The sequence below is a fragment of the Fukomys damarensis genome, unplaced genomic scaffold (assembly GCF_012274545.1).
Source record: "Fukomys damarensis isolate Sample0158 unplaced genomic scaffold, DMR_v1.0_HiC HiC_scaffold_20, whole genome shotgun sequence".
NCBI classification, from domain to species: Eukaryota; Metazoa; Chordata; class Mammalia; order Rodentia; family Bathyergidae; genus Fukomys; species Fukomys damarensis.
The window spans coordinates 19,147,339-19,170,094 of NW_022900932.1; the positions used below are offsets into that span (position 1 = coordinate 19,147,339).

The 22,756-nt window shown below is 56.6% G+C and overlaps 1 protein-coding gene across 7 annotated transcripts in view; it reads right to left on the reverse strand.

The window, feature by feature from the left end:
* Positions 1 to 22,756, reverse strand: part of Cdh23 (cadherin related 23) — a 336,018-nt gene that overhangs the window by 146,505 nt on the left and 166,757 nt on the right. For 6 of the 7 annotated variants that reach the window (XM_010606337.3, XM_010606311.3, XM_010606346.3 and 3 more), the window contains 3 exons: positions 7,303 to 7,308; positions 5,691 to 5,840; positions 5,127 to 5,285 (listed from right to left, as the gene is read on the reverse strand). In XM_010606337.3, coding sequence (XP_010604639.1) covers positions 5,127 to 5,285; positions 5,691 to 5,840; positions 7,303 to 7,308 — 315 coding nt within the window. The remainder of the gene's footprint in view (positions 1 to 5,126; positions 5,286 to 5,690; positions 5,841 to 7,302; positions 7,309 to 22,756) is intronic. The other variant, XM_010606319.3, reaches the window with a different exon arrangement.

Genomic DNA, 22,756 nt, shown 5'->3' on the forward strand with positions numbered 1-22,756 from the left:
TTCTAACTCCAGGTCCCTGGCAACTACATGGTCTCACACTGGCTTTTGTCTGCCTTCCTCTGGGAGTCTTGGCTGTCTCCTGCTGCCTTTTCCTTGGAGTGAGGGTTGGATTCGGTTCAGGCTGGACTTGAATTTTATCTGTAGTGCAGGCTGGCCCTAAACTTGTGGTGTTGCTCCTGGATCAGTTTCCTGAGTTCTGGGATTACAGGTGAGTGCCACCTCGCTTGGGTTTCCTCCTGCCATCTTATGGGACTTTCCTCTGTGTTCTGCTCCTTGAGGCCAGAGCCCGTGTGCAGGACTCACAGGGTCAGGTACAGAAAACTCAGCAAGAGTGCCAAGCAAGAGGACCCAGAGTCTGGGTAGTCGAGCCAGAGCAGGGAATCCAGGAATGAAGAGACCTAGGTTTAAGGGGCAGCATTCTGAATCCATTTGCAGCCCTGCAGAAGATGGACCGAGGCTCCACATGGGTAAGAGCAACAATAATGGTACTCGCTGTCACAGCTGTCACGTAAGGCTTTCTCGAACCCTGAGTGCTTACCACCCCCCTGCCCACGGGACAGTATTATTATTTCACACTGGAGACCAGGGGTCAGGACACAGTGAAGCACCCACTCAGGGCTGCAGGACAGCAAGCAGCAGGCCAGGGTTCAAGCCTGGGTCTGGTTTTGAACCCTTACTGTGGTGGAGGATGTAGCCCAGAGATCTCCACCATGTCGCAGGGCAACAAGCCCTTCTGCTAGGAGCCAGAGGGAGTCCTAGGATGCACCCCCTGAGACCCGGGCTGGGGCTGGCCTCCCCACATCACCTGGCCCAGTCCAAGTTCCACTGCTTGGGTTCAGTGGTGTAGGGGTGGGCAGGGGTGCTGGGCAGTCCCGAGCTGGAAGCCAGGCCCTGCAGCAACAACCTCACAGCCAGCCTTTCTCTTTTGCTGCTGTGGCCTTTGCTGTGGCGGGGAGGGGACAAGCAGCTGCTTGGCTGTCACCACGCAGCAGGGCTTCCGGCTGATGTGTAGCCAGAGAGGGGCCAGGGAGGGGCTGGGTTGGGCAGGAAGGAAGCCAGGTGGCTTTAGGAGGGGACAATGGAGACCTGGGACTTTCCCCCACATTTCCAGATGGTAGTGGAGCGGGAGGACCAGGGCAGGTGGGGGCTCTGGAGGCCAGTGGAGGGAGGGGACCGTTCATGGTGGGAGGAAACGGGACAGCAAGAGGGCCTCACTTCCCTCCTGAGCACAGCAAACCGAGACAATGGCTTAATGGAGACAGGAGGCCTTGACAGAGGTGGCACCTGGCCCAGGCACCTGTCTGGGGCTCAGTGACTTGCGCAGGTCGTACGCCACCCAGGGCAGGGCCAGGAGGGTGGTGTCCCTGACTGGAGCAGGGTCCCAGGAGGCTCAGGAAGGAGGTTCAGCATGACAAGCTGCCGCTTCCTGAGTGGGCTCCAGGCCCGGCTCTGTGTTGAGTGTCTCCAGGAGCCACTTCAACTGTCACATTCACTCCTGGGTCACAGAAGGAAACTGAGGCCCAGTGGCTTGTCAAGGGTCCACCATGGCTGACCTGGGCTGGCCCGCAACAGGGTGGAAAACAGCCAATCAAGATCCTTAAGGCCAATGATAATAAAAGTGCTCATCGCATCTGTAAGCCTTAACTACCTACATCCGTGTCACTACACCCAGTGTCCTAACAACCCAGGGACATGGGGCAGGTACTTGGTAGGAAGGAAACTAAGTCTTAGAGAAGGTGTGATCAGCCTACAGTAAAACCAGATTATGAACCCAGGCTCAGAGACATACATACATCTGTAATCCCAAGACTCTGGGAGGCTGAGGCAGGAGAGTCACAAATTCAAGCCCACATTGGACAACTTAATGATTTAGTGAGACCTGTCTCAAAATAAAAAAATAAAAAAAGCACTGGGGATGTAGCTCAGTGAAAAAATCCTGGGTTCAATCCCCAGTCACACAAAAGAAAAAAACAAAAGTGGATTCTGGATCCTCTTAGATGACTCTGACTCAGGCTTAGACTTTCAGCCTTCAAAACGTTGAGCTAAATATCTTCTTCATATATTGTCTCAGAGATTTCATTATGGTACTGGAAACCAGGCTGGCACACCCCACAGACGACCGCACCCTGGAGCACACTCTATTCACCCACCTCCATAGCAGTCACCCTGAGAGGCTACATTCCTGCTGCCATTCCTCCTGCCTCTACCTCCTCCCAGCAGCAGTGCCAGAGGGTCCAGAATGTCACCAGGACACAGCAGCCAGAGCAGCCCCGTGGCTCACATCCCTGGGATCTGCAAAGGCTCCTCTGTGGCCAGCACTGAGCCTCGGGAGGGCAGCCTGCTGGCCAGTGGCCAGAAGTCTGTGCACACAACGAGCCAGCCATTTCCTAGCCCCGGGGCCCTGAACAAGTCACATAACTGCCCCGAGCCTCAATTTTCTCATCTGTATGTGAGGACTACAGCACCTTCCTAATAGGTTAGAAATGGCACGGATAAAGTGTGCAGCCCATCCAGGACTTGGCCATGGCAGTGGTCACAGCGGTGTCATTACTGCAGCAGCAGTGGCAGCGGTAAACATCACAGCCCCAAGCACGAGTGCCCTGACACTAAGCCTGGGCGCAGGCACACTCCGATCCATCTTCCTCATGGTACAGGTTAGGTGCCGACAAGGGAAGCAATTCCTGTGACTCATGATGACAGCTGGGAGCAGAGCTGGGCTTGAGGTCAAGCCTTTGGACTTGAGGTCCCCACCTTTTCCTCCCCGCCAGTGGAAATTCTTCCTGCTGTAACTGGGGGCCAGAGAGATTCAGAGCAGGGAGCTAAGAGGTCTGGCTCCTCCACGCTAGCTGGGATGCCCAGGCTGGCGGTGACAGCCAGCTTCCCCTTACCACAGCTTCCCACCACCACCTCCCCTGTACAGGTGACCAGGTGCAGAAGCAGGGCCATGTCAGCATGGGGGGTGGGGAGTCCCCTCAAAGCAGGTTCTGCTCTAGCCTTCGGTAAAAATTAAAACATCTCTTTCTCTTTATAATTTTTTTCCCGACACAACTGCCCATGAAACACTTTAATAACATCCCAGAAAAGGTCAGGGAGAAGGAATTTCACAGTCCCCGAGCAGGCAGCTATAACTTCAGCCCCTCTGCGGCAATAGGGGTGGAGAATGGGCAGGCTGGGGACAGAACAGGTGGTGGCCTGGAAACCTGCCCCCTGCCAGGGCTCAGGCAGCACCCTGGGGCGCCTGGAAGCCAGAGCTGATCCCTGGCGTGATGACTCCTCACACCTTCGGCAGTCCACCAACTGGGGACCTGCAGGGCTGCAGCCTGAGGAGGGGGCAGGCCACGCATGGCCGCAGGAGGCAGGGGTCACAGGGTGACCACCCTGCCAGCTCTGCCAAGCCCTCGGCAGCCCAGAGGAGGCAAAGCTCACCTGCTCACACGAAGGTACACTTGCATGGAGCAAGTGGGACCAAGACATGCCCAGGGCCTGCTCCAGTTCCGACAGAGCCAAGAGAGTGGGGCTTACACCGACCATGCCTTGCTCCCCGGGCCCCTGGATCAGGCCCATGCACCTGTCTGTGGTGACGCCAGCCAAAGCACACCGTGCTTGCACAGCAACCTCGCCCCTGCCCCATGGGTGTCCCCAGCCCTTCCCTGGGGCCATAGGACTGAGGGGTACAAAGTGAGAGCCCCAAGACAGACTCCCCTGATACCTAACCCTGGAGCCCACATCAGATTCTTTGCCACACCGTCCCTGACCTTCGGGGGTGGGGCCTCTGTGTTCGGCCAGGCCCCGCAAGCGAAGGCTGCTTAGGTGTTGTTCCTCTACATTTGGGGGCTTGTGGGAAGCCGGAGCTGCTGGCCAGTGTTCTCAGGCAGCCCTGACAGGCTCCAGGCAAGGGTCTGGAGGGCCAGAGGGGGCAGATGATACATTGCTGGAACACACAGGAGAAGCTGGGAGCCACTGGAGGGGGAAGCGGGCAGGGGGAGAACAGCAGCAGCCGACTTGCTGCTATGTCTGACGGCCCGACTAGCTAAACATCTGTCTGAAATATTAATAACTGTCAGATGGGAAGGGCCTGGGGCTCTGCACAGCTCCATACCATCTGTCTGCAGAGTAAACACGGAGTGGGGAGTGGGGAGCCCGGTACGGCAGGCAATGTCAGCTTGGAGCAGGAAACGGCAGCAGGAACTCTGGGGCCATAGGTGGACAGGGAGGGGGGCTGCAGTGAGTCCAACTCTTTAACATTTATCGAGCACCTACTATGGGCACTGCCCTGAGCTTGTGCAGCAACGTTTACAGCTCCGATCTGCTCAGCATCCAATCCAGTTTTATAATAGGTGCCTCCTCCCCATTTTCAGCCCACGTAATTGGCACAGGGCTCACCACCCCCAACCCTTGGATCCCCTAAGGGGTGTGTGACCTATCCCTGGCACAGCAGAATCCTTGGCATTGGTTCCAAGATGGCTCAACAAGCTGAGAATCAGTTCTGAGACTTTGGCTGGAGTTACTGCGAAAGCTTTGTTTCCTCCCACTAAGGTTGTCAAACTGGTAAGAAGCAAGTCTGGAGGTGCTGTTGACCCCTCAGCCAATACAGAGACACAGCTGAGCGCTGAAGACAGACTCTTGCTCCACCCAACACCTGGATGCAGCTATGCCTGAAATCTCTTATGTCTTCAAGTTACATCAGCCAATCTTTTCTTTTTGTCTTGAAGCACTTAAAGGTTTTTGTCTTTTGCAACCAAGAGAGAGTACTGACTGATATAAATGGGTGCTGAGAGGGGCCCCTTGTCAAAGGACAAGTCCTAGCAAGGGCTGTAGGGATTGCCCAGGACCTTCCGAGGAGCCTCCTCTTCCCTGGTGCCTGAGCTCAGATAGAGAGGGTCACCCTCCTCAGAGACCACTGCAACCAGGATCAGGCCCTTTCAGGGAAAAGCTGAACACTAAAGCATCTTGCCCCTCCAGCCTGGCCCTTTTCCATGTCACAGTCCTGGCCAAGTGAGGCCATCCTGGAGAGTCCAGACTCTAACTCATCCACACACACAGTTTCCCGACTGCCCAGAGTCACCCTGGCCACCACCCGTGGTCTGTCTGAGGACCCGTGGCCCTGCAGGGTGGCAGGGACTCACCAGGACTGTCAGCACAGAGGTCCCCACGGTGACATTCTCGTACAGGCTGACATTGTAGAGGGGCTGGCTGAAGATGGGCCGGTTGTCATTCTCGTTGATGAGGGTGATCTTCACCTTGGCGTAGCCCACGTGGTCGGGCACGCTCTCATTGGCAAAGAGCTGGGGGAGCAGGGTGGGGCCAGGTCAGCTCCCACCTGCTCGTGAGCCTTTGTCCCCGAGTCCTCCTTGTCCCTGCCCATCCCAGTTGTGTGCTCCCGTGAGTCCCATCCCTGGCCACTGGTTTTGCTCTGGGGGAGGAGTGATCGGGCCAGGCTGGCAGGAGATGGGAGCTGGGGCTGCCGTAGGGCCTGGTGACGTTCTGCCCAAATCCTGGGTACATCCTCGTTCTCCTCTCAAAGGGGAGGAGGCTCAGCCCAAACCCTGATTCTCTGTAAATTTCTCTGGTCCGATCCCCAGGGATGATGGGGAGAGGTGGGAGGTAGGGTCTATGGAGATGATGTTGCGCTCCTCCCCTGCCTCCCCCAAATCCCCACCCGGCCCAAGGAGATGGCGGAGGGGGCTTACATCGAAGTCGTAGCGCTCCACAGTCTCGTAGTCCAGGGGGATGGCCACCCTCATGCGGATGTCTGCTTTCCCTTGGATGGAGGTGGGGGAGATGATGAAGTGGTGTGAGTTGTTCCCTACCAGGTACACCTCAAACATGCTGTTCAGGCCCTGCGGTGAGAGCAGAGACAGTGGTCAGAGAGGCTCCGGGTGAGGCGGAGCGGGAGGGCAGAGGAGGCAGCGGGGCACTGCCTGGGGGTGGTGGAGGGGGCACAGGCTGAGAGGGCTCGTCCACCCTGCCTCAGAGGTCCCTTGCTTCCCCGGTGATGCCAGCCCATTCCCAGCACCACCTCCTGCCGTGCTGAGGCTGGGGAAGTCTCCCCTGGCTCTCTCTGCCTGTATCACCCGGTCGGATGCCCACAGTGTGCCCTCTGTGGTCCGGCTCATTCATGTCTCTGGCTCTCTTTTTCTACCACAGGAACCCCTTTCAGGGAGAGGAGAAACTGCCAGCACGAGGCCCAGCAGGGAGACGGAGGAAAGAGGAGGGGAGAGGGGAAAGAGAAGTGATCAAGCGGCCACAGAGGGCTGGGACAGGAAGGACACCAGACAAGCAGCACACAGCTGCTCCCCCGGGACACTGGGGTGGGAGGGGGCACTGGTTAGCTCACATATAACACGGGAATAAGCGGAGACAGGGTGGCTAAGCGTGCCCCTGGAGTCCCCTCCAACCCGGGCAGGGCAGGGTGGGAAACCAGTTGGGAGGGAGCCTCCTCCTGGCCCTGGTTGCCGGTGCCCAGTGGTCACTGACTGGGGCTCTTGGTACTGGGGGCGGTGTCCTCTTGCTCCTCCTGTGTAGCCCACCCTGCACGGGACCCAGCCAGTGTGCACACAGCCCCCTTCTATGGAACTTGTGGTTGGTGGAGGAGGTGTGGCCTCTTCTTGGTTTACCAGGCCCCAAGGGGCTTCTCTTCTGGAAGCTGCACCTGGTAAAAGGGCAGCCAGGGAGTTTGGCCCGGAAGCTCTTATATGCAAGGCTAGTCTCATCCCAGGAGCTCAGCGGAGGATCACAAGGTCCCCAGACCCCTGGGGCTGGCCCGCAGGGCTCAGGACTGAGTGCATGGTGCTATTTATCCACCAGTCTCCTGCGTTTTTCCATTTCACCAAGCTGGGAAAGCAGGGCACTTACTGCCGTCCCACTGGCCTCACACCTGGGGGCAGCCCACACTCAGTCCTGGCACAGAGGGCTCATGGAAGGTGGGAGCCGAGCTGCGTTAGCCCTCTCCTGAGGATCTGGCGATCCGGGCAGGTGGCAAGGCTCCTGAGCCCCAGCGCAGGGGACATTCATCTGGACTTGCATTCATCGGGTTGCAGAATTTTCTATTCCCTCTGGCGTGGAACCCATCCCGGCAGACAGAGGGGACCAATTAAATGCCCGAAGGGGCACTGATAGGCGAAGTCAGTAGCGTGTGACAGCTCTGAAAGGTGACACCAACGCCTTGCCCTCCCCTGCACCTTGGCCCCTGGACCACAGGACCTGGAGGCCCCGAGGGTGGGGGTGGCTGGGCTGCACCCTCCCCACAGTGCCCACCCCACCCCACCCCAGCCGGGCCTTGCCCCTCTGAGGCTCACTTACCAAGTTCTGCCAGTGGGAGTCGCCAGGCAGAGTATGGAGACGGAGAAGGAGCCGGAGAGGAGGAGCCGAGAGGTAAGGGAGGAAGGAACCAGAGAGGACAGTGAATAGTCTGAGTGCAGGCTCAGGACATTCCCCTGTCCCCGGGAAGCAGCCCTGTCCAGGGCCACTGCTTCAGGGAGCTGAGGAGGGGTGAGCTGGGCAGCGGAGGACAGGAGTGACAGGAAGGCCCAGGAAGAGGGCATGGAAGGGAGGGGAGGCGCCTTCTCCCCACCCTGGCAGCCACAAACATGTGCTGGGTGGTGACGGACCGTATCCCTGTGTCCTGCTCCCAGAAGCCTGGGGACTCCCTGCCAGAAGCAGCCCCAAGGGTGTCACGACTTTATTCTCTTATTATAGGTAACATCTGAGGTTCAATAAGCAAGAGATGTGGGAAATCTTCCAATTGCTCAAAGTGTAAAGGGTACACACCCATCTCCCTCTCACCAGAGCTGGACCCGAAGCCTCCGCTCAGGTGGCCACCACACCCTGTGCTCAACCTCCTTCTGGGGAAGCCTTTCTATGTGGTGTCTTCCTCTCTACACACAGAGATATAGATGCTTCTCCCCTTTGACAGGCACGGTGACACCCTATACACGTTGCCTTGGGACAGATTTGTTCACTTACAATTACGTTTCAAAGCTGGCCACACTCGTGCATACCTGGGAAGCTGAGGCAGGAGGATTGCAAATTTGAGTCCTGCTTGTGTTAGTGCTGCCGAAGCGAGCACATGAGTCCAGCTTATGAAACTTAGTGATTTAGTAAGATTCTCACTTATTAAAAAAGGGTCAGGGATGCAAAGGCCCTGGCTTTAATCCCCAGTATCACAACACAAAACAAAAACTACTTTGCTCTCTATCCACACAGAAGCTGAGGCTGATGAGGACAACAGCAATACAGCACACATTTATTGAGCACCTACTGCCGGGCACAGTACCTGGTGCTTGGGAAGCACCAAGGATTTGCCTCGTGTCTCTCAATGGCTGCAGGATGCCTCCATCACACCTCCGGTCCCCTCTGTGGTCATTCTGAAATATTGAGAGTACTCGAGGCCACAGACTGTTCCTCATGGAGTAAATATCCATCTCAGAGCCTGGTAAACAGAAGGTGCTGAGGCTCTAGCAGCTCTTCTTCACGTGACACCTTGTGTGACCTTCTTCCCAAGAGTCACAGGGGATGGGCATCCAGTTCAGAGAGGTTGAGTGAATCACTCCAGGAGGCACAGGGAGCAGGTGGCAGGGTTGGGGATAGGGGTACAGGTCCAGCACCCAGCCCAGAACACGCTGCCTCGCAAACCAGAGGAAGCAGAGCTTGGGACTAGGGTGAGTGTCCACTCTCTAGCAAGGAGTACCCCGGCCACTAGGTGGGTGACTTCAGTTACCAGGGTGACGGAGATGGTCACACTGGGCACTCCAGGACTGAGTGTCAGGACACGCAGCCCTGAGAAGGGCAGTGTCAGGAAGGTGGGAAGGTGCAGGTTTTTGTTTCCCCTTTTGTTCGTTTTTTCGAGACAGGGTCTTGCTATGTAATCCAGGCTGGGCTTGAATTTGCATCGATCCTTCTGCCTCAGCCTCCAAGTGCCGGGTTCACAGGCGTGCGCCACCTGTACCGCCACCCTGGCTAGGTGCTGGTTTTAGGACCAGCAGAGAAGGGCTTCTGGGTGGAGGAGGTGGCTCTAAGTTCTCAGAGTCCCCGGATGGCTTGTAACCTGGAGACTGCTGCCCTCCCTCAGCTCTGCTGTGCTCTGCTGCTGGTGACTGCACAGGTCTGGGCCAGGCCTGTGAATGTGCCTTTCTGACACAAGTGTTGGGTGGTGTTGATGGTGGCAGAGGCCAGCCTTTGAGAGCCACTGGCCCAAGCAAAGGCACAGAGTGGGGAATAAATAGTAATTTATTACTGCTTACAAGGGCCCAGGAGGGAAACTTGAGAGACTGCACGGAGAGATCCAGGCAGGCAACACCCTGAGGACTCGGTCAGTTTCTGTGAGCAGTGGGGACCCCTCTTAGTACTGGAGTAGGGGAATCCTGGCGAGTGCAGCCCTGGCATCCTGGCCGCACTAGAATTGCCAATGTGTGATGCAAAGGCCCTGGACCGCGGAGTCAGAGTCTCCTGAGCTTGGGGCCCAGGCAGCTGCATTTTCCCCATGCTCCCCAGGAGCTATGTTGCAGAGCCAGGGAGGACATCGGCGGGGCCAAGGAGCACCAAGGCACCCACAGGGGTCTAGGAGAGACCAGCAGGGGAGAGGGGCAGAGTGCCCAGGGGAGTTCTAAAGTACCCTGCCCGTAGGTGACACTGTAGACCCTGGAAACCACACTGAAGGGGGCTGGAACCCGGGTCTGAGATTCTGCCCCACTCTCCAGGGGATTCATTCCAAAGCCCATGGGAGGGTGAGAGCCAGCAGGGCCACACAGTGGTTCTCTAAGTGGGCCCCTGGAGCCTGCACCCAAGAACTGATTAGAGACTCCTATTTTGGGGCCATGCATTGGAAGCCCGGGTCAGGCCCAACATTCTAGGGATTCCCATGCCTGCTAGGGTGAGAGAGCCACTGGGACAGGGCAATGCCAGGGAAGAAACAAGTTTGAGACTGAGGGACTCTGATCCCCTCCCTGTGGCTGAACAGAAGGCAGCGCAGAAGCATGTTGGGGAGGGGCTGTCCCAATCATTGAGGGACTAAAGCAACCCTGGGAAGATGGTGTGAGCTTAGTGTGGCTGTGGGCTAAGGACCTGGCTGGACAGGGCACCCAGAGGGCACAAGCCTGGCCCCTGCAGGACAGCTCTGTGGGTCTCAATGAACCAGGCCCAACTACTTCTTCCTGCTCTGCCTCCAGGGACCGGAAGTTTGCCTCGGCATGACACTAGCTGACAGAACCACGTGTGCTTCTGTCCTGAGAGTCCTCCGAGTCACCGTTGCTCAGCCCATTCTGTCCAGAATGTGTCCAGAGGGCCGTTCCTGCCTAGGCCTGGTGGTGACCGCCCTGTGTGCAGAGACATGCAAACACCTATGACTGCTGCCAGAGCCGCCTTTTATCACACGGCTTCCGCTCGCCAATGCCCAACGGTGTGTGCCAGAACCTTACCAGTCTTCACCAGGGCCCAGGGGCATCAGCATCTGTCCACTCCTCTTGCAGAGAAGGAAACTGAGGCCGGAGAGGGTAACTAACTGTTCATGCCACATAGCTGCTGAGAAAGCATTCACACTGGGGTCCATTCCGCCCGGGGGGGGGGGTGGGAGTAGTCTGAGCTCTAACCACGCAACTCTGCTCTGAGCTGGCAGGGGAGAGGCCTTCTGTCCCCTGTCCAGGCCAAGGGCAAGAAATAAAGGCCAGACTGGGGTCCACCGGGCCTCTTCCATGCCCTTGTGCTCCAGGGGGCTGCCTCTGTAGGGTGGGAGGTGTGGAGAAGGAGCCAGAGACGCACTTGGAGCTGTGGAAGAGTGATTTTGTTGGAAGGGAGATAAAGAGGACATCAAAAGGAGCCCCAATGTGTGTGGAGAGAGGCCTGGTGGATTAAATTCTGCTCCAGCTGGGAGAGGCGATGAGAGGCTGATTGGTGCCCGAGCTGCAGCAGGCTGGGAGCCGCCCGCGGGGAGGCCTGGCGACTACACTTGGATCTATTTATTTATGGGGAGGAGGATGCACATGGAAAACCACTCCTGGCTCCTCACAGTCCCACCCTGATTGCCCCTGGTGACTGCAGCCTTCCAGCCCCCCATGGAGGGCAGTGCCTTATCAGCTGGCTGCCAGAAGGGGCTGCTTCCCGGCTCCCTAACCTTGCCTGCTGCTCCCTGCTCCTGGAGGTGGAGGAGGAGGGTGGTCAGAGAGGGGCCACCCTGCCCAGAAAGGACCTCCCTGCTTTCCTTGTTGGTCCCCCGGCTCAGGGTTGGGGTTTCAGCTCTGTATGGAGTTATCACGCTGGCAGGAAGGGGAGGGGTCATTCTATAGACCCCAGAGGGAGGCAGGTGACCCCACTTAAACGCAGCACCAGCACCTTTCCTGGTTCTGGGGGTAGATCCAGGCTGGGCCCAGCTGTGGCTGGGCAGGGTTGGGCTCTGGGCACCTGTGCTGCCCAGAGCCCCAGAGGGAGGAGGCCTGAGCTGCAGCACGTGGGGCCACTCACTGGGTGCGAGGTCTGTGCAGCCTCCTCTCCCCTCCGGCTGCCCTACCCTGAGCCTCAGCCAGTCCTGCTCCCTCTGCCTGCACTCAGGGTGGTCACTGGGTCAGGGACCAGCGTGTGATGCAGGGAAGGGAGCAGGATTCAAAGCAGGGGCACAGGCTGAGTCTATTCCCAGCTGTGTGATGTTGGGCAACTCGCTTCTAGTCCCAGAGCCTCAGTTTCCCCATCTGTGAGGTGGGGAGAGAAAAGCATCAGGATGAAACAGAGTAGGATGGTCTCTATTCCAGCACATTCTGTGAACACGGGCATCAGGTTTTTCATGCCCCAGACAGGAGATTTCCAAAGGCGGGGCCTTGTGTGTTCTCTCCTTTGAAACTCAAATGCCAGGGGACCTTCCTGTCACCCTGGGAATTACAATGTCCTTCCCAGAGGGGACCTCAATTCCCCTCCACTGAAGAGAAGAGACCAGGGTTATGTGAATGCAGGTGGCCCAAGGAAGGACAGCAAGGACTCATGCATTCAAGGGCTGGGGAATGCGGTGCATAAGACAATGGCTGAGCCCCGGGAGGGCACCCAGAGAGCTCTGGGTGGAGCCCTTTAGCCCCTGCTGGGAACAGGGCTGAGACCTGGGGTGCAGGAAGGGCCCCCAGACTAACTGCTCTCCAGAACCCAGGCCTGCAACAGCAGAGCCTTGGGACCAAGACTCCAGGGTGTGAAGACCTGAGCACTAGTGGTGATTTGTGCACAAAGTCTGGAGTGAAAACTGAGCCAGGATGCAGGTTGGGAGGGGCTGATTTCTACACAGACCAGGAAGGGGAGGGGTAGGAAGAGGATGAGAGGCTCAGAGGTGTGCGGTGGTGGAGAGGTGTAGGGACACAGGGGCCACAGGTCCCTCCCTCCCCTGCTGTCCTTCCTGTGGGTCTGATCCATGCTTTTGACCGGGAGAAAATCAAAGCCCACAAAGCTGTGTTCTTTATCACTCCTTTGTCCATCCTTTCGCTGACTTAACTGAGCAGACACAGCCAAGTGCACCTTGGATGGAGGCAGGCATCTCCTTGCCCTTCGTCACCCCTCCTGCCCCAGCACCCAAGGGGGCCAAGGGTTTCTCTGTTCCTGCTACTGCTCTCACCTCACAGCCAAGAGGGTTCTAGAAAGAGCCTTGAGGAGGTGACCGTCCCCTCTCCTAGCTGTACCCAGGGGATGCTGTGGAGCCCACATCACATGATTGTATGTGGTAGCCCAGCCCTGCTGTCTTTCTCTTCTGGGTTTCAGACTGGTCTGGCCATCAGGGCCCTGCTCAGAGGCCCCGGTGCCCTGGCTCAGGTCAACAGCCTGACGCTGGGGTCTTTCTCCAACTGCCACTCATTGCTGGATGACCAGGGAAGGCTCTTTTCTCTCTCTGCCTCAGTTTCCTGACCTGTACAACGGGAAGCTGGGCCATTCTCTCGGAGCCCTTTGACACCCGCTTTGTCTTTCAGACCGCTTTCTATCGCTTCTCTTCTCAGCCTTTTGGTTTAGATCAAGTGCAGACTGCTGTCTACTCCTCCAGCCAAGCACTCCCTCCTGTTCTTCCCCTTCTCCCCTTTGCCCTCCTGGCTCTCTCTCTGCTATTCCTTTGTGTCTTCCTCTCTTCTCTCCTTAACCTCCCTTCGTCTCACCTCCCTTTCTGTAGACTGTGTGTTCCCCACATCCACCTGCTGAGACCCGAATCTCCAAGGTGGTGGAACCTCGCTCGGGAGGATTGTTCCACAAGGGCAGGGTTCTCGAGAACGAGATGACAGCCCTTACAAAAGGGACCCAGAGAGAGGATGGCCATCCACGGAACAGAAAGCTGGCTCCCACCACACACAAGACCTACACCTTCCCAGCCTCCAGAAGGAGAAAGTCTGCCTCTGTGGTTGATAGCCCCTCCGTCCACGGTGGTTACAGCACCCCGAACACACCAGGGCACCTCTTTTTCCCTCTTCCCTTCCACCACTCCCTCCTGTCCCCTTCCCTGCTCCCCTCCCCAGGTTATCTGGTGAATTCCACACACGCCCGCACAGACGGGATCAATCCGAGGCTGCCTTGCCTTCAGCTTATCTCTGCTCCAAATGATTGATTTTCCCTCTTTAAGAGTAATTTGCTGGCGAATTCCATGTATTGCAAAAACCCCTGTGCAATCTAATTCAATCCAATTGGCAGCTGGCACTTTGGGGGAAGAATACCAGAGAGCCGTCATTTTCCCCACAGATGTGTGTATTATCCGTGCGTAAAGAGGGTGCAAGGCGGGCAGGCGCTCCTCATCTCACACGCGAGCCTCCCTCCCACTTCAGAGGGACCACGGTGGCCCTGAAGCCGGCCCTGGCTCTTCGGGGAAACGAGTTACCGTGCACATGGGTACCTGCATTAAGGCAAATGAGGGACAGGTGGTTCTGAATTTGGTTTCCTAATTGGCAGCCCAACACCACAGCGCACCGGGGGACTCTCACTTCTAAAACCCAGCTACACCTGGCCCTCTGTCTCCTCGTACCACCCTTGTCCCCTCATTCCTGGGCCCAGAGTCCCAACCCTGGGTCTCAGCAAGCTCACGTTAAAGAGGTAGCTGTTCAGCCAGCTGTCTCTTTCTCTTGGTTCCAACTCTGTCTGGCTCAGGACCTCAGTTTCCCCATCCTGGCAGTGGGTCACCTAGCAGGCCTGAATCAAAGAGGACGGGACACTGCCCCTAGGTGACCAGCTCTCCTGCTTTGTCTGGGGCTGAGAGAGGTTCCAAGATATGGAACTTGAGTCCTAAAGCCTCTGCGATGGCAGGCGAATGGGGACAGCAGGTCCCCAACGGTACAAGGCCTGTCCGTGAGAGGCCGGTGGGGGCAGGTGGCACTCCTGCCCAGGCAGTGACTCGGTCATGTGCTCTGTGTGGTCACCTCCCATGGATGCTCCCCAAGGCTGCTCAGACCTCAGGCTCGCCCCACACACGGGTCACACACAAGCATGCTGGTCCTTTGCCACTGAGGATGGGCACAGGGTGGCAAGCACTTCTCCCTTATCCTGCTCTAGGGGGTCCCCGGTGCCACCCGTGTCTGCAGGATACGGCAACACTTGCTGTACCCACCCCCAGCATTGGCTACCCATTCTGACCTAATTTCTGTGCCTCAAGCAAATAGCCATGTCTGTGGGGAGTCCAATCTTCGGGCTGCTTGGACCTTTAGGGACCGGAGCAACGGGCCCAGTGGGTTCTTACTGAAGTGGACTGGCCTGAGGGAGGCCAGCCAGGAGGGCAAGGCTCCCTTCATAGTGCCTGTGGGCACAGCCAGAGGAAAGGCTTTATGTGGAAGACCCAGGGCTACAGGAACCTTTCCAGCCCCAAAAGTTACTGGTACCTTGTACATAGGACATATGGGTCCCCAGATTTTAATTCCAGAACCCCAGGCTATGATCCCCAAGATCCCAGGAAAGCCATCCCATGTCCCCTTCCTCTGTCTCTCCCTCCAGCTTGGGACTCTATTTGGAAGGCTTCGTCTTGCAAGGTGGCCTCGCCTCTTAGCACGGGTGGCTGTGATCCAAACTCGAAGCTCTGCCATTCTGATCAGGATCTGCCAATCAGAACCTCCCCCTATACCTGTCAACCCCTTCCCTCACTCCACCAGCAAATTCTGCACCTAAGTTCTGGCTGGGGTTGGGGCAGGGGGCTAAAGTGGGGTGTAAGTGAGCTCAGAGAGACAGTCCAAAATTCAGAGGGAAGAGCATCATCCTAGGCTGTTCCCAGCCCAGAAATGCACCCCACAGGGGTCCTGGTGAGGAAGAGGTGGGGCAGGAGGGCAGGCAGAGAATGGTTTGCCTTGCACGGGGTGGGCAGGGGAGGGTGGAGCTGGAGCTGACTCTCCAAAGCCTCAGCGGCTGGCTGGCTCTGACTGCCTACCATGCCAAACCATTTCCCTGTTCCCATGGAGAGGGAGGTGTGTGGCAGACAAAGACATTTCAATGCCTTATGGAGATGTGGAGGGGGACATCGCCAGACGCTGGTCATAGGCTCTGTGTTCTCCTGCTTCCCCTCTAATAGTGAGTCCATCTTCCTGCACCTCCAGGTGGCAGGGAGTTGTTGGAGGGGAGCAGGGGCCAGAGCGGGGTAGGGAGCCCTGGATTGGACCAGATTTGTGACCTCAGCAAACTGCCCTCTCTGTCTGCTGCTCAAAGCCGAGACTCCGCTGCCAAAGGAGGCCGTGAGGCTGGCATCCCGATGGCCAAGAGCAGGGGTAAGTACATCTTCTGCCAGGGAGGGCTGCTCAGCTGGGGGGTCCCCTCCCATGAACAGAGACACTGCAGATGTTTTAAGGCTGGGCGGGACACAGGGCTGCAGGTGGAGGGGTGGTCACGCCCGGTGCTAGCCCTACCTGTCACTCAGCTGCCTCGGCCTGCACAGGATCCGCCTACTTAGCACCTTCCATGCAGTGACTAAGGGTGGGAGCACGGACACGGGGTAAACAGGTGAATGGGACTCAAGCACCGTGTGTGTGTCTACCTGAAGTGTTCAGGGATAAGGCAGAGACACAGAGGAGGAGGGAGGGATGGAGGATCGGACTCAGACGAGCAGAGATGGCAACAGAGGGTGGATCTAGGGTGCAGTAAGGAAGCCTGGCACTGCCCATCAGGTGGGTGGCACCCCCATCTAGCCTCTCCCCGGCCTGACCTTTTGAGCTTTTGTCACTCCCATTGCCCAGGCTGCAAACCTTGCCTTTCCCATAGACCCTCACCGCCAAGCAGCTCTATAGATCTTGGGCCCAGCCCCTAACCTCTGTGCTTTCTACCATTGCTCTCAGCCATTATCTCCAATCTCCATGTGTCCAGATCAATCAACCTAACGTACAGCTTTGAAGCTATTGCTCACACTCAAGAACCATCAATGGCTCCCGAATGCCAGCTGAATGATGTGCAGAGTCCTAGCCTAGTGACATTCAAGGCCATCAGCCTGTCTTCTGGCTTTGGAGAAAGGTGTGTGTTCTGAGCTGACTGATTTACTACAGTGGGGAAGAGGATAGTGCTATTTAGTCTAGATGCTATTACCTCTCACTTCATCTTTTTTGAGGGGCATGAAGATCTTCAATACTTCATAACTTACTCTTAAAATTAACATGCAGAGAAGCTGACAGTTTTGGTGTACAGCTCTATGAATTTTAACACAGGTGCAGATTCTTCTTACCACCTCCCCTCCAACAAGGACACAGAGCAACTTACCACTCCATGCCTTATCCCTAAAGTGCCTCACCCTTAACAGTCAGTCCTCTCTTGCCCCAAACCTCTGGAAACCACTGATGTGTTCTCTAGAGGCTCTGAGCTTTTAGAGGATGTCGTGGAATCGACGATTGAGATCAGCTTCTTTCAGGTGATGCCCGATTCTCCCCTCTCTGGTGGCCCGCATCTCTAACCACAACGCTGTCCCTGGCCGCCCAGTGAAGGCTGCGGAGGCAGCAGAGAGGAGGGCCAGCTGGAATTTTTTTTTTTAAAAAAAAAAAAGCCTGGTAGAGGGATCAGTGCAAATTGGAGGGCTTGGACATCCCCAGTGAGGGCAAATGAAACGAGAACATTATGCTGAGAACAGGAAGTAAACACAGACACGTGTGCTGATCCGCGACTATGGACAGAGGCCAGGTGGCTGCTTCCTCCACCTTTGGCATCCTGCTCCTGTTCTGGCTCCTGTCTTAGCTGTCTGCCGGCTTAGAGCCCTCTTCCCTAAGGTGCAGGATTGGGGTGCCCCATGCTGCCGGCCCACCTTCCTCTCAGCTCTGTCCACCATCCCTTCCCCTGGTAGCCCTGCCAGACCCCTAATCCGCTGCAGACAGAGGGGCTTCCCTCTCTTCCTTCAGCTGGGACCCACACAAAGCCAACTGCCAGACTCTAGGGTCCGGGAGAGCCATGACAGGTCCAGGTGTCCACCGCTTGACACTGGCCACGGAGCCAGAGATCACTACATGCTACAAGTCAGGGTCCCCGCCTCATAGCTGTGTGCCGGGCGCCTCCAGCACCCCATCTGCCCTCTGGCATTTCCACAGGAAGCCTAACAAGAATGTGAAATGTTAACATGGAGTATGCGAGCCTATGCCTCCCATCACCCCTGACAATCTAAGCAAAACTGTGGTTGCTGGACACCCAGGTGGTTTCTACAAAGCGCTCTTCTGAAACTTCAGACACACAGAGTTCCTCCCGATCTTCACACCAGACAGCTTCCCGTCTCACTCCTGAGGACGAAGCCCTGCCTGTGGCTCTGCCTCTCTGCCCGCTTTGCCACCTGTGGCTTCCAGCTGCTCCTCTGAGTGCATGGGCTCTCTCTGCCTGGAGTGCAGCTCCACCAGGACCAAGGCTGCCCTCGCTCCCAGAGGGCTCTCCTCCAGTGCTGCCCGCTGCCCCCCTGTCCTCGCCCCTTCCCAGCTCTCCCTCCACCCCTCCTCTGCATGGCTGTCAGCACCACCTGCCACCATACAGGCCTGCTTCTTTAGCCTTGCACCCTGGGGTGGACACTGTCCAGGGCTGTGCTGTTGTGCTCACTGATGGACGATACGCAGAACAGCACTGGACAGCTAGGAGGTGCCGAACTAACATCTGCTGAGTAAGTGAGGGAAGGAGAGACTCTCCTACATCCCGTGGAGGATCTGGTGAGGACATTTCTCAGGCCTGTGGGTGCCACTGTCCTGGGTACCTGGCAAGCCCCCCAGTCTCCTTTGCCCTGCTCTGGGACCTTTCACAGAAGGCTACTCTCTGAGCTCATGTGTAAAGGGCAGAGGTGTCATTTGCCTGGTGGCAGGAGCCCTGGTCAGGGCCAAGGTGGAGAAACCGTGCCTAGCACCTTCTCACCAGGGCTGCAGGCATACGACCACCTTGATGTTATGTCTTCTCGTGTTCAATTCCCTTTCAATGAATTCCTTTTGAACAGATGGAGAAACTGAGGCCTGCAGAGAGGAGGGGAGTCCCTTCCCACGTCTCTGTGGATGAAATCACACAGCCTGAACTTTGCCTCGCTGTGCATGCCTTGCCCCTCTGCCCCCACCCTGCTCCGTTGTCCCCTTTCAGGGGACAGTTAGCAGAGCCCAGCATGGGCTCCGGGATCAGATCAGTAGCCCACCCTGGCCACAGCTGCCCAGCAGGAATCTCAGCTCCTGTGGCTTGTAGGTTAGGCTGTCTCACAGCCCAAGATCCTGGGGACAGAGAGAGACATGTGTGCGATGCCCAGCCGAGCCCAGCCACTTACTTTTGGGACGGGAAAAACCATCAAACACTGCCAGGGGCATAGCAGGGTGGGTGTGGGGCAAGCAGGGGGAATGTGGGAGGAAAAAAATACCATTCTAGGGTGAAATTTAGGTTACTGGTGCCCACAGAGAGGGGGCACCACGGGGTGGGCATGAACCAGCCAAGACATGGTGGAGAAAGGAGGAGGTTGGAAGAAAAAGTTTACCTGCTCTGCTTCTGATCCAAGGGAGGGAGGAAGGAAGGCCAGCTACTGCTTTCAGGGATGTGAGCCAAAAGCAGAATGATTCCTTCTACCTCCCACCATGTCAGGCCTTCTCAGGGCCTGGGGACGGGGGCAACTCCCTAAATCCAACTTGAAAGGGAAACCCATTTCATTGGGGCCGGAAACCACAGGAACTGGGATGGGGAGGGGACAAGCTGGCACTACAGCTGCTCCACAAGACTGTTTCACACCCCCGCCAGGACCAGACCTGTGTAAATAGCATGCTAATTAAGTTTATAGATGAGACTAAATTAGGAGGTGTCTAAATCACACCAAGGACACCCTCTGGTCCCCAGGGAGGCTGGAGCTTAGCATGCTGGGACAATCACACCATGGGATGTAGCCTGGGACAGAAAAATCCTAATAATCATCATCATCGTAATAAGAGCCTCAGCGAAGGCAACCAGGGAGAAATTAATGGGAAAACACACAGAAGGGGCTGTCCTGCTCCCCGGGTTGTCCTTCCAGAATGGATTGGCTCTAAAGGCAACCGATGTTTCCCTGGAGAGCCTACATCTTGAGGAAGGGTCCCCAGACATGTGAGCAGAAGCTGTAGGACCACGGGGGCCTTGCACACGGACTCCTGCCCACTGTGGTGATGCTCACCCAGGAAGTCTGAGTGCCACTGGGGCAGACATGGCCTTGGTCGGACACGTAACCCCTGCTATGGCAATCTCCAGGGAAATCTAGGAATAAGAGGGGCTGGGACCAAAGAGATGCTGATCTCCACTTTCCTGTATGCCTGGATGTGGTTGCTCCCCGGATGAGAGTCTCACCCGCTTCCTCCTCTGCGCTTGACTTCACTGATGAAGTCCCGCACTGCGTGACAGATACAGAATGCTGGAGGCAGCCACTTCCTTTATACCTGCTGGGGGCTTCAGTGGGTGGTGGGAGATTTCCAGCCAGTTATCTGCCTAGCAGAGGGGGAAGAAGGGTCTGCAGAAGCCTACACCTACCTCTGTGGGATGCTGGGAGCGAGCACTCCCTCTCTCCCACCTCTATCACAGCTTCTTGAGTTTGGCTTCTGATCAAATTGCTTGGGACAATCAGGACAAGGAGATCCATGCCCAAGTCACATCGGCAGCAAAATTTAGGGCAGCTGCAATCACTTTTGGAGGGGTGGGGGGGGTTGTACATCTACTGTCTGTACCCAAACAGATGCTATACAGGGCTCGGCTGCACAGCAGCGCGGAAGGTCCAGAACTGGAAAATGCACCCTCGGCTCAAAACGTGACACTGAGCAGCGGTCTTGTCTCTTCCCTGCCCTCACCCACCCCACCTGGGCATGCGGCTAAGGATGCCAACTCCGAGAAGCAGCGGATGCCAGCCTGGAGCCGAAGCTGGGGAAGGATGGAGATTCGGGGGGGCGCTGTTCATCCTTTGTATCACAGACCCCTCTCCATCCTGCTGAAGCCGCGGATCCCTTCTCAGGATGTTTTCGATTGCATAAACTAAAACACAGTACAGGGGACCACGAAGTGAACTATCTCGAAACATAGAAGTCTTTTCAAAGGATGTTATAGTGTACGTGTGCTCTGGAATGCACAACAGTGAGATTTAGCGGTAGGTCTAATAGCTGCTGTAATTTCAAATAGAGATGAGAGTAAATGGCATTTCAGGTTTCCTGGGACACCTGTAACGTGATATGAAACTATCTGTGCATTCTCTTGGACACTGCCATATAACACGCCCACAGCTTGCCTCCAGACCCGTGACAAAAGGGGAGGCTAGAGTGCAGTTAGACCCTAGCAAGGACACAGAGGCAGACTTTTCTCCATCCAGGGTCACGGGGGACAAGTGGGGAGGTCAGAGGACCACCTGCCCCCCAAAGGGGTAAGAAGCCAAGGACTGAGAAGAAGCCTGGAACAGGCCCCAGGGGAAGCAGGCCTCAGGGACACAGCCTTTGTAGAGCCATGGGGTGGGTGAAAGTGGAGACACCGTGGCCTAGACAAACCGACGCATAGGAACAAATGCGAAAATAAATTTAAATAAATACAAGTTTGCAAGCTGTGGCTCCCTAACAGGCCTGGAATGCAGGTGGAATGGAAAATGAGGGTGATGGATAAAAATAAAGACTGAGATTAGCAGGAGAACAAGAACAAGCCCCCCCACCCCAACACACCCTGCGATCTCTGCCTGCACACACCCACAAAAAACTGGACAGCACTCTAAAATCCAGCTTTCTCTCCCTGTCATTTGCTTTCTCTTATTTATTTCTCTCCCTGACTTCTCCTTGGGGGAGGTGGGTAATTCTGTTTTCTTTTTTTTTCTATGCCCCTCATACAAATTAATTGTGTCATCTGCCTGAAACAGTAATGAACCCCTGCCAGCTGTGTCCCACTCACCTCTGTGATGCAGGTCCCCCTCGCCTTCCCCACCTCCTTCCCGCCAGCCGTGCTGCCCAGGGGACCCCAGAGGCCGCCTTCCTTGTGCTAGAGGGGGCGGGCTTTCACACACACACTGACCAGGGTTTGTAAGTGTTTTTAGCGGCCCCAGACAGATGCACCCACTTCACCTCTTCACCACTTCAGCAGGGATGGGGAAATGAAAATCAGCAGGGTTTAGAAAACCGAGACGGGAGAGAACAGAGAGCCAGGTCTGCAAACGGGGAGCCCCACAGCCCATGCAAGAAGCACGAGATTCAGAGTTTAAGGCCCAGCTCTGTGACTTACTAGCTGTGTGAGCTTGAGAAAGTCCCTTAACCTGTCTGAGCTTTCTTCCTCTCTGAAAAGAGCCAAAACATACACCTATCTTCCAGGGCTGGGGATGGCACTAATAAGAGTTAATGTGTAAAGAGTGCTCTTTATGGGCCACCTTCTCGGGCAGTGACGAAGGTCTGGGAGCAGCATGCTGGGGTCAGCTGAGTTCAAACCCCTGTGCAGACTTTGCAGTGCAGAGCCTCTGCTGCAGAGGCTGGAGGGGCTGGCTCGGTCCCTCGGGGGACCGCTCTGAGGGGTGCTTTCAACTGCACTTTGACAGCTTCATGGAGAAGGAAAAGACTGTACTACAGGAGGGCCATGGTCAGCCCCTACACTGGGCCAGGCGGTCACGGGCTCCTACATTGCCGCAGCCTCTCCTGCCCCTCTCTTGAGCCCTAGACAGCCACAGAAGCTCTTTCAGGCTTCTGGATAACGCCCAGCCATCCTTCTGTGGGGACCCGTCTTGCAGGGGTGCATTCTGCCACGGGACGGTCCTCCCAGTGCAGCACATGGTGTCTCCTCAGCTCAGCCCGTCCCCTCCAGCACTCCCCTCCCAGGAGTTCTGAATACTTCTGTGCAATGGGCGGGCTCTTGTTCCTCTGCCTTTCCTGCAGCAATGAGACCAAGCCTTTGAGAGCAGGGCTGCGTTGTCAGAACCATCCCCTGAGACCTGGTGCAGTGGCAGGCACATAGTAGGGATGCAATACTGTTTGGGGCACATAGAGGCACCTGATGTTTGTTGAGTGAATCTATACCCCCCCACACCTAAATGTCAATCTGGCCCCTCAGAAAGGGCAGTGGGCCACGCATGGCTGTCTGAAATGAGTCCTGGGAGCAGCTAGCACTGGTGGTAGAAGCCTCTCCAATGAGGGGTGACTCTGGCCTGCCACTCCCCACCCCTGTGCTCCTACTCTGCAGAAAGCTCCTCTGCCCTCCAGGACAGCGGCAGCTGTGTCCTGAGAAAAAGCTGTGGTTCACAGTGAGACAGAAAACGAGTGGCTCACTCTCCCCCAACCCCTGACTACGGCCCCACACGCCGATGGGTGCTGGGCAGAGGTAGAGGCTGTCAGTTTGCAGGCTCTGGGTCAACCAGGACGGTCAGCGGCATGGACGGTCTCCCGTGCCC